This window comes from Myotis myotis, unplaced genomic scaffold (genome assembly GCF_014108235.1).
Source record: "Myotis myotis isolate mMyoMyo1 unplaced genomic scaffold, mMyoMyo1.p scaffold_m19_p_18, whole genome shotgun sequence".
NCBI lineage: Eukaryota > Metazoa > Chordata > Mammalia > Chiroptera > Vespertilionidae > Myotis > Myotis myotis.
Genome location: NW_023416322.1, coordinates 24,413,650 through 24,429,286, shown reverse-complemented (window position 1 = coordinate 24,429,286; position 15,637 = coordinate 24,413,650). Strand labels below are relative to the sequence as shown.

General features: G+C 38.2%; 1 protein-coding gene across 8 annotated transcripts in view; it reads left to right on the top strand.

Annotated features, from left to right (window-relative positions):
• RABGAP1L (RAB GTPase activating protein 1 like) overlaps positions 1-15,637 on the top strand; it is a 434,830-nt gene that overhangs the window by 101,498 nt on the left and 317,695 nt on the right. For all 8 annotated transcript variants that reach the window (XR_004973243.1, XM_036342969.1, XM_036342966.1 and 5 more), the window contains 2 exons: positions 402-495; positions 3,925-4,075. Coding sequence is in view for 7 of the 8 variants with exons in the window: in XM_036342969.1 (XP_036198862.1) it covers positions 402-495; positions 3,925-4,075 (245 nt within the window). In the remaining variant the exon portion in view is untranslated. The remainder of the gene's footprint in view (positions 1-401; positions 496-3,924; positions 4,076-15,637) is intronic.

Genomic DNA, 15,637 nt, shown 5'->3' with positions numbered 1-15,637 from the left:
GTGCAATATGCTGTTGGTATTTTAATAGGAATTGTCTTAAATCTGTAGATTGCTTTGGGTAGTATGGATATTTTAATGATGTTAATTCTACCAATCCATGAACACAGTATATTCTTCCACTTGTTTATATCGTCCTCTATCTCTTTTTCAGCATCCTGTATTTTTCAGGGTACAGGTCTTTTGCCTCCTTGGTCAAGTTTATCCCTAAGGATCTTAATTTTTTTGTTGCAATGGTATATGGGATTTTTTTCTTTGTTTATTTGTTTCCCTTTCTGAGAGTTCATTTAGTGATGTATAAAAATGCCATTGATTTCTGGGTGTTAATTTTGTTACCTACGACAATGCTGAATTCATTTTTTCATAATGTTGTTGCTTTTGTTTTTGTGTTTTTTTTTCTGCAGAGAGTGATAATGAACTCTCAAGTGGAACAGGTGATGTGTCTAAGGATTGTCCTGAGAAGATCCTGTATTCCTGGGGAGAATTGCTAGGAAGATGGTAAAAATTTATTTTTCTTATTGAAAATGTTTACATAATTGATATTGAGTTAGTTAGATTTTATATTATATAATTTTGTTGTATAAAATATGTGTTCATATATCTTAATATTTAATGAATTTTTAAAAACATAAAAGTTAAAATAAAATTCACAAATACTCTTTATGTTTATCTAGGTCTTCCACCAGTATGGTCTTATATAACTTACTTTTGAAAGACATATTTTGCCTTATTATTTCTCCAGGCATAACATTGCTCAGAGCAGTCAATTTTATGCTGTATGCCAACACACATAGATAGCATTATTATAGGGTTACATTTACCAAGACAGTTACCACAAAAAGGGGCTGTAGAGTTTAGAAATACTCATTTCACCACTGATTATAAACTATAACTCAGTCTGTTTTATTCTTTCTGACTATATTACTTTACATTTTGGGATTTTTTCTATCTGGAACTATCAAAAAAAAGTACTCTGTTTATATTTATTGTAAATACTCTGTTTATATTTATTATAATTAAGTTTTTAAAAAAGATAATCATGATGTCATATGCTGATAAAATAATCTTGCCAATGAAAAGTTTCCTCCATATCAGTGTAGACATATGGAAAACACTATTTTTTAATTGAGTATACAGATCAGATTATATGCATGCAGGTAGTCCAGGAGAAACTACAGAAAAAAAAAGGTACAATAAAGTATAAGAACAATTAAACTACTTTTATCTTAAGAGTCAAATGAATGTTATTTATCATGATCTCCTATACATATCCTAAGAGACTCCTGAGTTAATTTGAAGACGTGTATTTATAGATCCAAGGGTTGGAAGGTTTATGACTTTTCATTTTAAAATCTGGAGACTAGGTTTGTCAAATTCCTAATCAAAGTGTTGAGCCTATTATGCTTGTAAGGAGTTACCCTAAGAGGAAGAGAGGGCCTGCTGCCTCGCCTTTATTAAACAAAGAAAATTTGATTTATCATACATGTACAAATATAAAAAGAACACATCTCAGAATTTGTTTAGCTCATTAATTCATAGGGAACCAATAAGATATTAGAACCAATCAAAATGAGGATTTGATTTAGAGATTTGTATTCTCCACCTAACAGTCCATTTGCATTGTATGAACAGGAATCACTTGAATAGCTGGGTACAAAAAACTTTTGCATTATTATCAGTTTTCTACATGTTATCTTCTACCTGATGAGAGTTGTGAATTAGCCTAGTCAAAGACAAATAAATACACCCCTATGCCATCAGATAATTCTCAGAAGCTCCAGCATTCCACTGAAAGGATGTTCAGCAATCTCTTTAGTCCATAGTAAAAATTTTCCACTATTTTTCCCTATATTATATCCAGAAGTTAATTTATTCATTGTAAGCATTGTTGACCTATCTAAATTTATTTCACCTGTTTTTACTGATTTTGTTTAGTGTTATTGTCCCTATTATTTTATGATCAACAATTTTCAATTTAGATGGCCCTGAGTTAGTGTTGAAGTAAAACTATTCATGACACTTCTTAAAGACAGGTAGACTTCATTCAAAGGGGGTGGGCTATCTTGATACAGGTATAGGGATCACTGAAGTGGGTCTTGCAGTGGGGGAGAAAGATTTGGCTCAAACTCAAATACAGCAAAAGCAAAAAAAAAAAAAAAAAAAGTGTGAATTTACAGCCAGGGTGCAAGGTGGAGGTCAGTGGATGGAAAATTACTAAGCAGAAACCTCAGGGGTAATGTGGGATCTTGGCTAAACTGACCTAAAAAAGGTTCTTAATGAAGACAGATCAGCATGCTCAGACATCACATGGGGGTGTGGAAGATAAGGAACCCAACTGGAAATTGAGCTTGATTAGATATGGAGGATGAGTGATTTTTTTAAGGCATTCTCAATGTTTAACTCACCCTGGCACCAGAACCCCTGGTATCTGGCCCCTTTGTCCACCTATTACCCCTACTTTCCTTTTGGAACATATAGGTTCATCACTTAGAGGGCACAAAACAGATAGTTTGGGTGGTAGTGAATGCTGCTGGGATCCATTTGTCCTGCTGGTGTCCAGGACTGCATTCCTGTAGGTAAGTTCCCTGTTAAAACTCTAAACCAACAAGCTGGACTTATCTGCATTATTCTTTGGCCTCTCGGCTTCTTGGGCATTTGGGGGCATGTTGATCCAGAGCCTATGATCCACTTTCAGCTTCAGGGTCACTTCCCCCCCTCCCCTGCCACGCACACACACTTAGCCAATTTGCCATACATTTATCTCAGGAGATTCAGATGGTTCTTTTTGTGCCTTGACATGCTGCTTAGAAATATTTAGTTAATACATTCATCTACACTAATAAAAGACAAAGATGCTAATTGACCATACCTTTGCTACACCCCAAGCCACGCCCACCAGCCAATCAGAGTGACCATATGCAAATTAACCCAACCAAGATGGCGATTGGCAGCCACGGAGCTAGAACAAGCAGGAGGCTTGGTTGCCCAGGCAATGGAGGAAGCCAAGCTTCCCGCCAGCCCTGAGCTGGCTTTGGCCTCTGCTAAAGGCAACAAAGTTTCAATTATAGAAGATAAACAAATCCCAGATTCCTGCTTCCAGCCAGCCTCCACTGGGAGCTTGGGTGGCTGGGGGTTATAGCCAACCTGCAAACAGCCATCAGCCCCTCACCCAGACTGGCCAGGCACTCCTATATTATAAAAGGGTAATATGCAAATTGACCCTAACAGCAGAAAGACTGGGAATGACTGGTCACTATGACACACACTGACCACCAGGGGGCAGATGCTCAATGCAGGAGCTGTCCCCTGGTGGCCAGTGTGCTCCCACAGGGGGAGCTCTGCTCAGCCACAAACCAGGCTGGCAGCTGCCAGTACAGCGGTGGTGGTGGGAGCCTCTCCCGCCTCCTCAGCAGCGCTAAGGATGTCCGACTGCAGCTTAGGCCTGCTCCCCGCTGGCTAGTGGACATCCTCCGAGGGCTCCCGGGCTGCCTGAGGGATGTCTGATGCCAGCTTAGGCCTGATCCCCCAGGGAGCGGGCCTAAGCTAGCAGGCGGTCATCCCCCGAGGGGCCCCAGACTGTGAGAGGGCACAGGCCGGACTGAGGGACCCCCCTGAGTGCACAGTTTTTTGTGCACTGGGCCTCTAGTTATAATGAGAAAGTTCATAGGGTGATTTATAAAGTAAATGAGAGGAAGAAAAACCTTTCCTTGATGGTGGAATAACATGGTTCACCAATAAAGAAGATAAGATCAAGGAACATAGTCAAAGACATCACAGAGCTTAATATCATTATCTCGTGCTCTTCCCCCATTTCTCTTTTGACACAGGCTTATACTTTATGTAAACTCATTAATATACTTTTCATAACAACAGCAGTTCAGCAGTGGTGAGGGGTGTATGAATGTCTTATTTTCTTGTTTTTTTCAGGCACAATAACCTTGGTGTACGACCAAAAGGACTGTCCACGCTGGTGAAGAGTGGCATCCCTGAAGCTCTGAGGGCAGAGGTATGGCAGTTGTTAGCAGGCTGCCATGACAACCAGGCAATGCTGGATAGATACCGACTTCTCATCACAAAGGTAGGAAGCTATTTTCATGTTATGCTCATGGACAACATTTAACTCGTAACTCCAATAATGCTTTGGACCTATTTCAACATGCTATCGATGGAGTGCAGTGAATAGTTCTGCCTTTTGTTGGAACCCTTGCTGGATAGTGGAAACAATACACCATAGTCAGCTGCAAACACTTTATGCTTTAGCTTTCATTTTTCCCTGTAAGTGACTTTATAATAACTATTTACCAAATTGGAATATATTTTAAGTGAAATAAAGTAACCTTTTTTGTTGTTGTTTGAGATTTATGTACAGTTATCTTGTTCACAATATACTTGGCTTCTAGTATACTTTAAAAATCAAATTAACTTAACATGAAATTAAAAGGCCTTCTGTGCCTAAATGACCTTGCCATTCAATGATGTGGGCAATAGCTGCCCACATCAGGAGCCTCTGGATTCAATGTAGATTCCTTTGCTTATGTCTAAAAGGCTGATTTTAGAACATGGTAAAGGTCATCCTCAATCCTAGATTGTCTTTGTAGGTCTCACCTCCTAATTTTTTAATCTACTCTAAAATGTAGATTTTGAAATAATAGCAACTTTAAAAAATTTTAATTCATAAATGTGATTTTTTTGATAACCAAGACGTTGTTCCTCAGGATATATCAACTTTTATAATTCCTTAACTCCTCTAATTCCTTTTTCCCGTCCTTCCTTCTTTGCCCCCTCCCTTCCACAAATATTTTTGAGTGCCTAGGATATTCAGTCACCGCTAAATTCAGATTTTTAAACCATCTTTTATGATTAATGTTTTCTACAGTGGCATGTGCAAGGTGATCCATGGGGAGGATGTCTAAAGTTTCATTTGTATTTTTAAAAATACAAACACACAAGGATATGGAACTGTATTGATACTTGCTATGCTGACATTTGTTGTGCTGTGGTACTGAGATCTCACTAGGTCCTTGGGCCCAGTGGCCACTTGTCCCATGTGGTTCAGGAGTGACCCGAGAGAAGAAGGGGTTTGCACACCTTGGAGCTGAATAACAGTGGTGCTGACACTCAAATGTTCACTTTCAGAATATTACAGTTTTTTACAGTTTACATGTGCTTGATTACGTGGATTTATAGGTTATCTAGTTTTAATTTAACCTTAACTCATAGAATGGATGAGCGCTTTGAAAAGATTGCTGTCACATGATGTTAATAGCAAGATGTTTAAAAAACACTGATCTATCCCTTTAAGTAAAAAATAATATTATGATGATGGATGACAGAGCACCTGCTGTGGAAATAAACTCATGTTATAGAGAATGGCATTTGACATATTTGGCAATTTAAATACCACTATGTGATTTTTCCACTGAAAACTACATGTGTGTTATTATAAAAACTCTTTATGTCTTCTTACTTAAAAACCTGAAATCAGGAATTTCAAATATGGTTAAATTTGTACAAATAGTTGTAGAGAATTTGGAGACTGAATGTTAAAAATATAAAAATAACAGTATAATACAGTAGTACTGGTATGTAATAAAAATAAATAGTGAGAGAAATAGACATATATTGGAAGTTTATGCTCAGAAAAGTTGTTATTGATGGGGCTATCTGAGCAAAAATGTGCAAAGACCATAATTCTGGATGTCAGATCCCTTTTTCATATAAATAACAAACAGTACTTTTAATGGCTGCTCATAGGGTAGCAGCTAGAGGCTTTGTTAATTCATACCTTTCAAGATTTCAGACTTTGGGGGAAAAATTAAAATATCATTCATGAACTCCTGACACTACAAGTATATGCTCATATATGTGATAAAAGTTTTACCATATATACCAAGCGCCATGTAAGGAACGTGCTCAAGGTCCCAAGCTAGTAAGTAAGCAGCAGAGCTTAGAATTTGAAGCCACGGTCGCCCTCCATAGTGAACACCAACCTTTCCTCCTGGATTTGAGTCTCACTCTTCCCACATATTAATTTGTGATCTTGAGAAGTTATCCCAATTTTCTAAGCCTCAATTTCATCATTTGTAAAGCAGGGATCATTACTGGGATTGTTGTGGGAATTAAATAAAATGATACAGTGCTTGGCACGTAGTAAGTATTCAAGATTAGCTTCTACTATTTTTACCAATATGATATTACATCATGAACATGATAATAGAGATAATGGCTATGGTGTCAGTGTATACTTCTACTTCAATATGTGTGACAACTTCCAGTCACGTGGTTTTCATAAGAACACATGATGTGAATAACAGCTGATGGAATGGAGAAGGAATCTTTTTAGTAGAAGCATCAAATGTCAGATTTGTCTCTTTTGTGTGTCTTTTTTTCTGGCTGGTGTATATCATGTAAAATTTGAATTCTAAAACTTGACTTTGTAGTGATTTCACGAGTTGCTATTTTAGTGGTTATGCATATTCAAGTATATCATAAAGTCCAATGATATTCTCTAAAAGTCACTCCTAATGACTGTCTGATAAAATCAAGATTGCAAGGCAGGCATTAATTTCATTCACTTATTAACACACTCATTTATTCAGTAACTCTTTTTAAAAAATTAAATCTTTATTGTTTGAACATATTACATAGGTCCCCCTCCCCCCTCCTTGACCCCTTTTAACCCACCCCCAGAACTTTTATTGAGCATCTTTTATGACTGCACTCTCTGTGGTTTCTAGGGCTATGTAGATGAAAAGAGTCCATACCCTTGAGGAGTGTAGCTTTGGGGGAAGCCAGGCCTGTACACAGATAGGTCGAGTATATTGTGATATAGGGTATAATAGGTATCTTAATCATGTGTGTGGAATATAGATGAAGTAGTAACAGCTCTGCTTGGGTGAGCCAGGTGGGAATTAAATATGTCTGAGGAGTCTAGGAGAGGAAGTGCATTGTAAGGGGGCGTTTATGTAATGACTCACCTATCAGTTAGTGACTTGGTTGGATTATTCAGGGAGTGTTAGAAAGTGAAATCTTTCCTTTCCTCACTCCCACCCCAGTTATCCAACTACATTCACTGTTCACGGGTCAATGCTTGTCCCTTGCTAAATGGGAAGAATGTAATACAAGTTTATTCTTCTTAGAATAAACATATGAAATGAAGACCTGCAGAAAATATGTTGTATCAAAAAGATATCACAAGAGAATATTTATTTGATAACCTAGGATTGATGTAATAGAGTTTTATCAAGTAGTATAATGTCTACTCAATAAATGTTTGAGTACCTGTTGTTTAAGTTCTGTGCTAGGATGGTGATACATATTAATTTTTTAAATCAGTGAACTGAAAAATACTCTCTATTGGCTAAATATAAAACAGTATAAACTTGCAAAGAAGAAGACCAAGTTTATAAACTGCAGAGAGCATGTGCTCGAACCTCTATCAGAGAGCAAAAAGGGCAATAATTGCCAATATTACTTTGGCAGTTGATGCGAAAATCTTTTTGGAATGTAAATAAAAAACAAACATTTTAAGATTTCTGCAAGTTCTCTGCTTTCTTGAGTTTTGTATGAACAGATAAAGCTTCCTGTGTTTATCCTAGTCAAATTATTGGTACTGCTCAGAATAAAGCCTGTCTTCTCTCTGTCCTCCAGTGCGTTATTGTAGCAGATGGCTTTTATTAAAACATGTAGCTAAAGAAACATTTTTACTCTACTTTGTTAGAATGTACTATAATTATAGTTATGGACATTCTCAAGAGGAAATGCTTAAATTGGTATTTTTCTTATGATCGAATAGATGCATATGTAATTGAAAAGTGAAAATATGGTGTCAGTTATGTATTTTTTTATCTGATAAGCTTTCGCAACCAAATTAAACTCTGAACATCATTTAGTCAGGTAGATGTCTGCTTTTTCTTTATAAGGTTTATTTTTTAAAAATTCACTGCAGTATATTAATCAACCAACGCTCAACACTAGATTTCATTGAAAGGCAGGGCATTGCCTAATTACACGCTGCTCTAGTCTCTGTCATCACCTCATCTAGTTGAGGAAATGAGCTTTTTGATAGAATGGGGTTATTCCATCTGGGTCTGTACCATTGGGATGTATAAAATCCATGGACTCTTGTACTGTTGCTGCCATAAAATTTACAAAAATTTCTCCAGAAGATTTAGAGTTCTTTAAAATTTATTAATTAAAAAAATAAGGTGGGGAAGGAGAATAAAGAGCACTCACTATGTTGTAATGTAAATACCTTGAACATGTAGATATTTCCTTTATTAAAGGAAAGTAAGAATTATTGAAAGAGATTTTAAAAGAAAATGTACCTTTTATTTTCTCTTTTCTTGTGTAATAAAGGTGGTGGTTTTTTACCACATAATATTATTTTTTCACAGTAGAATTTTAATCAAATTTTCTCAGTCCTCATCCCTTGAGTTCTTTCATCTTCTATCATATCTATACTGACACCTGCATGTAGAAACTAGAATTAAGTGTGAATCTGAGAACTAAAAGTTTTCCCCCAGTACTGAACATGTTTCTGCAAAAATTTAAAAATATATCCTTAATTATTTTCATACACTTAAGTGATAATGTTCTGTTTCTCATAACAAATGTTAGTTTCATTATCCTTTAAACAAAGTTAGTAGTTTTGAGGTAAATTGAAATGATGATTTTCTAATGTTACCTTCATTTTCATATGATGGGATTAGAGTGGGAGCACTCTGTTTTGAAGGAAGATTTTTGGGTGATTGTTGAGCATAGATGATTCAGTGGCATAAAAGCTATATTTATAGTTATAGACAAGGATAAGAGGAAAGCAGTAATATTCTTCTTAAACCTCAGAAATTTTCAGGAGCCTAGGATTACAGTGTGACTCCTGGATCCCAACTTCATAATAACTTTACTGATCATATCAGCACAAATTTCTAGAGTATATATATTTATATTGTATGAGTGCCCCAGTGCACAGATTCGTGCACATTGAAAAGAAATTATTTAGAAGGTGGCCAGTGGAGCAGGACTGGGTGAAATGGGCCGGACACACCCTGGAGCCAACCTCCAGTGGTCCCTCCCAGGCTGGCCGCACCTAGGGGTGGCACCATGGCTCGAAGGGCATCTGCGGAGTGAACAGGATCCTTCGCGCAGGTGGGTTCCCTCAGCCTGGCCTGTGGGGATCGGGCCGAAACCTGCCTCTCTGACATCCCCTGATGGGTCCTGGAATGCAAGAGGGTGGTTCTTGGGTGACGCACCCCAGAATCAGGCTCCCTCCTCTCTGGTTCTGGGGTGCATCACCCGAGAACCGCTGCTGCCAAGTGACCGCAGCTCGGCAGCTCCTGTGTTGAGCATCTTCCCCTGTTGGTCAGTGTGTGTCATAGCTACTGGCCAGTCGGATGGTTGGACGGTCACTTAGCCTTTTATATGTATAGATAGATTGGATAATATGGTGTGGTGAGTTCTCTTCAGGGTTTTTACTTTGGCTTTGATTTACTTTTCCATACAAATTTATGTTTAGATATATTTACCACTAATTAGTGCCAAGGTTAAAAAAGGGAGAGATAGCAGATACCTATGAGGCAGGTACCCAAAGTCCACCCTACATCACTGTGTTACATAGTTCTGCTCATGCTTTGGTACCAGTTCCATTTTGCAGCTTCTTGCTTAAATTACATCACGAATCTCTCAGTATCTTCTCTTCCTTGTTTTGTGTCTCTTTATAGATTGTATGTCTTTGTCTCTTCATCATATCTTCCTTTATACCTGCCTTCCTTTTTAAATGGAGCTCTGAAAAGTGGTTTTCATTAATTGTTATATTTGCTTGGTTTCATGTTCCCTGTGACTTTCTCAGATTAGGCTGCCTTTTAGTTGTATGGCTGTTAGTTGATTTTTAAACTGACAAGATAGGAGACTGTGTCATCTTAGAGAGACTGTCATTTTGTTGTATTTTGTATCCCCAGGGCCTGGCACTAGCCCTTAATAAATATCTGTTGAATAATTAAATGAATTAAATTCTACAGGGCGGTGCTCCATGATTTGAAAAGCTTTAAAAAAATGTTTTTATTGATTTTTCTTTCTTTCTTTTTTCTTTTTTAGAGAGAGAGAGAGAAGAAGAGAGAGGGAGAGAGAGATAGAAACATCAATGATTGAGTGGCTGCCTCCTGCACGCCTCTACTGGGGATCGAGCCCACAACCCAGGCACGTGACCTGATTGGGAATTGAACCAGTGACCTCTTGGTGCATTGGACATCGCTCAGTGAGCCACACTGGCCAGGCCAAGTTTTACGATTTTCATCACATTTAATGAGTAGCTCTTAGGGACCACCCTTCAAGAGTAGGCATTGAAAGTTATGGTTATTCTTCTTATTTTTAATTTTTTTTTATCACCATTTATCCCCCCATACCACTTTCCATCTCCACCCACCATTCCTCCATCCTGTAATCACCATACTGTTATCCATGTCAATGAGTTCTTTCTCTTTTTTTTCTGGAAAGTTGTCTTTTTAATTTGCTTAATTTTTTCATTATAAGAGAATTATATCTTTAGAGCTTTTGAAGAAGATATGTAATTGTTAATGTGTATACTTAAAGATCCCAAAATATGATGTGTAGTATGTCTCCTATTACAAATTTGAATATATCCAAGTTTCTACTTCCTTTTTCCATCAGAGAAAAATAAGCAGATGGAAAAAAAATAGATCAATGAGTAAATTTAAGGTATTGTTAGCCATAGAAAAATGTAGTTCCTTTGTGAAATGTCTTGAACTTCTTTAAGAAGATACTAGATAAATACCATGTTAAGGGATATTATTGATGCTGAAATTTTTTCAGACATTAAAGCTTTATTCCATAATCTGCCTTTTGATTTAATTGATATTAATTCCACAGAGTGTTTCAAACTAAGCATTGTAATTAATTTGATATGTTATACTTTTAAAGGAATAGTTGTATAATAACAGTTTTGATTCTTACTGGGTCCCTTTTTTTTATGTTAAATCTTTACTTTTTCTAGATTCACAATCAGTTTTTTTCAGAAGTGCTTCTATTATGTGCATAATAGAGTTTAACTTTTTATTTCTAATGAATAATGAATACACTAGGTAAAAGTTGCTCAAAATGTTTTTATTCCTGGATTGGAATATTATGGCTATGCATACTTACTTCTCTATAAGGGAGAACTTTACTTGTTACCGTCAGAATAACTCAATCACTTCTACCCTTTACAGGGAAGATCTCTGTCACGTTTATGAAAACTACTTGATATTTTAATAGATGACTTTTACCTTGATACCAACAAAAATGATGTAAAAAGGAGCGATTCCATTTAACTCTAAATATTGAGTTCTTTTTTGAAAAGTATAATGGCAATTTTTATTTTACTTTATTTTATTTTATAACTAGAGGCCCGGTGCACAGATTTGTGAACTGGTGGGGTCCCTCAGCCTGGCCTGTGCCCTCTCACAATCCAGGACCCCTCAGGGGATGTCAGAGAGCTGGTTTCGGTCTGATCCCCGCAGGCCAGGCCGAGAGACCCCACTGGTGCACTAATTCATGTACCGGGCTTCTAGTATGCATGTAAGATCTTTGGTTAATTTCTTCCTGCCCTCCCCCCTCTCCCCTTCCTTTTGAGATTCATTAGTCTGTTCCATGTTTCCATGCCTGTGTGTTGAGCATCTTCCCCCTGGTGGTCATTGCATGTCATAGCTACCAGTCCAATGGTCGCTTAGGCTTTTATATACATACTAGAGGCCCGGTGCACAAAAATTTGTGCACTCGGGGGGGAGATGGGGGTCCCTCAGCCCGGCCTGTGCCCTCTCGCAGACTGGGACCCCTCAGGGGATGACCACCTGCTGGCTTAGGCCCACTCTCTGGGGGATTGGGCCTAAGATGGCAATCTGACATCCCTCTGGCAGCCCCGCAGCCCTCGGGGGATGTCCACTTGCCAGCGGGGAGCAGGCCTAAACTGCAGTCGGACATCCTTAGCGCTGCTGAGGAGGCAGGAGAGGCTCCCACCACCACCGCTGTACTGGCAGCCATCAGCCTGGCTTGTGGCTGAGCAGAGCTCCTCCCATGTGAGAGCACCCTGACCACTAGAGGGCAGCTCCTGCATTGAGCGTCTGCCCCCTGGTGGTCAGTGTGTGTCATAGTGACCAGTCATTCCCAGTCTTTCTGCTGTTAGGGTCAGTTTGCATATTATCCTGTTACTATATAGGATAGAGGCCTGGTGCATGGGTGGGGGCTGGCTGGTTTGCCCTGAAGGGTGCCTCGGATCAGGGTGGGGTCCCGCTGGGGTGCCTGGCCAGCCTGGATGAGGGGATGATGGCTGTTTGCAACTGGTCACACCCCCTTCAGGGTGGGGGTCCCCACTGGGGTGCCTGGCCAGTCTGGGTGAGGGGCTGAGGGCCGTTTTCAGGCTGGTTGGCGACTGAAGCCTCCAACCTCTCCTTTTTTTCTTTTCTTTTTTTTAATTCTGGGATTTATTTACCTTCTATGGCTGTCACTGGAGCTGAGAGCCAGCTTTAGTTCTGAGGCTCAGCTCCAGCTCTGAGACCTTGGCTGCTGAAAGCAGGTATCTGGGTTTGTTTGGCTTCTATAATTGAAACACTGTTGCAACTCCAGCTCTGAGGCCCGGCTGGCTGAAAGCAGGTTTCTGGGGTTTGTTTAGCTTCTATAATTGCAACATTGTTTCTTAGAGTGCAGCTCAGAGGCCAGCAGTGGCAGGCGGGGAACCTTGGCTTCCTCCATCACTGGAGCAAGCAAGCCTCCTGTTTGCTTCAGCTGCCTGGCTGCCGGCCGCCATCTTGGTTGGCAGTTAATTTGCATATCCTGCTGATTAGCCAATGGGAAGCCTAGCGTAGGTATGGTTAATTACCATGTTTGTCTATTATTAGATAGGAGATATATATATATATATATAGCAATTTTTAATTGACAGCTTATCTTAATTTTTCTACCCATCTGTCTAGTTGGTACTTAGGTTCTCTAGTAAGTAAGGTTCCATATCTTCATAGAAATTATTTAATCAAAGTCTCTATAGCTTTCTTACTTTACTTTCTAGAGACCTCAGATCTTTACTTTGAAGGTTTCAAAGCTCAAGTATGGGCAAGGATGATTTGGGTATGTTTACAAAATTTCTGTACTGTTCAGTCCTTTAGAGCTGATCATACAGTCAACAGGAAAATTGATTTCTATTACATACTATTTAAAAATCAAGATTTTTCTGAGTAGAAAACTATAGCAGAATCTTAAATTAAGGATTGAGGAGTTTCCCTAGATAATTTAAATACTCTTTTTTCCTGGTGGGGTTGATGATGATATTGACCTACAGTTTTCCAACCAACTTCTTTGGAAAGACCCTTTCTGAACAGAAAGCAGATTGAACTGATCCTCAGGAAAAGATGAGACCGTACTCTAAGGAGAATCGTTTTTTGTCCCAGTGGCACAGTGTAGTCTTGCATTAAGGGTTCTGGGACTAATTAATCAGAAAACCAACTCTAATTAAAAAGGAAACTGCTTTCAGCTGCCTGTTCAAGGTATTTAATGGAAAGAAACTGTTGGCTTAGCTACTTGCTGTCCAGCTTCCAGCAATGTTCTTTAACTGCTTATGTCCTAGTTGAAAGAGGGTGACTTAAGGATTTCTACCAGACTTTATTTGTAGTGATAAACTTTGATATTTCATAGACTTTTTTTCAGGTAAATTTACACAATAGCAGTAATTTTGGAGTTACAATATTGTGATTGCTCTGCAAGGTTTTTTAACTTATACTCTTACCATGCTTTTTAAATCCTGAAACAAACTATGCTACTTAGATATAATCCTACTAGACAACTTTGGGTATGCATGTACCTAAATGTCAACATAAACAAACATATGCATATCATGTAGGATCTAAATAAAAAATATCCAGCAACTATTAGTAAACTTATCTATTTAAATCATGTTGGCATTTCTGTTAGCTTAACAGAAGTCTGTGTAGAGAATTAATGTATAAGAGACAGTATTTTAATTTCATGAGGGTATGTGCATTATAAAGTATATGTATTATATGTCTTGTTTTTCAGGATTGTTTGTGATTTTAGGATTATTATTATGTTCAACATACCAGATATTTCTTAATTTCCCAAGTGGTAATTGATTATGAACTACTAATTGTTCTGAATGTTGCTTTTGTTAATTTTCCTTTCTATCTTTTGATATTTGTTGTAATGCATTTACAGAATTTTATTAGTTTCTAAAACAGGGAAGTATTAGACAATTTAAGAAGATAAGAACTGGAAAGCTATCCCAAGGAAGGATTGGAATTGTAACTTATTCTTCCTTGGGTCCTTCCCACCTGCTGGCACACATTAGACTCTGAGTATGTTTGTATGTAGCTGGTTTCAGTTGTGGCCCTTTAGGATCAGTTATTTTCTGTGCTTTATTTCAAATCAGTTATAGCTCAAGAAGGTAAATTTTGTACAAACAATTGCGGGGACAGCACAATCTAAGGTTTATGAACTTCATGGCATGCTTAGGGCAAACATAATCTTGTGAATTTGGAGTAATTGCTATTTATTTATTTATTTATTTATTTATTTATTTTTAAATTAAATCTTTATTGTTCAGATTATTACATTTATTCCTCTTTTTTCCCCCATAACTCCCCTCCACCCAGTTCCCACCCCACCCTCCGCCCTCACTCCCCACCCACCCACCGTCCTCATCCATAGGTGCACGATTTTTGTCCAGTCTCTTCCCACATCCCCCACACCCCTTTCCCCCCAAGAATAGTCCATTCCCTTTCTATGTCCCTGATTCTATTATAATCACCAGTTCATTCTGTTCATCAGATTATTTATTCACTTGATTTTTAGATTCACTTGTTGATAGATGTGTATTTGTGGTTCATAATTTGTATCTTTACCTTTTTCTTCTTCTTCCTCTTCTTAAAGGATACCTTTCAGCATTTCATATAATGCTGGTTTGGTGGTGATGAACTCCTTTAGCTTTTTCTTACCTGTGAAGCTCTTTATCTGACCTTCAATTCTGAATGATAGCTTTGCTGGGTAAAGTAATCTTGGTTGTAGGTTCTCTATTCATCACTTTGAATATTTCTTTTTTTTTTTTTTTTTTTATTGCTTAAAGTATTACAAAGGGTATTACATATGTGTCCATTTTATCCCCCCGCCCTAGACAGTCCCCTAGCCTCCCCTATCCCCCAATGTCTTATGTCCACTGGTTATGCTTCTATGCATGCATACAAGTCCTTTAGTTGATCTCTTACCCCCCTACCTCCTGCCCCGCAACCCTCCCCGGCCTTCCTGCTGCAGTTTGACAATCTGTTTGAGGCAGCTCTGCCTCTGTATCTATTATTGTTCAAAAGTTTATAATGGTCTCTATTATCCATGAATGAGTGAGATCATGTGGTATTTTTCCTTCATTGACTGGCTTATTTCACTTAGCATAATGCTCTCCAGTTCCATCCATGACGTTGCAAATGGTAAGAGTTCCTTCCTTTTTAGAGCAGCATAGTATTCCATCGTGTAGATGTACCACAATTTTCTAATCCATTCATCTACTGATGGGCACTTAGGCTGTTTCCAGATCTTAGCTATGGTGAATTGTGCTGCTATGAACATAGGGGTGCATATATCCTTTCTGATT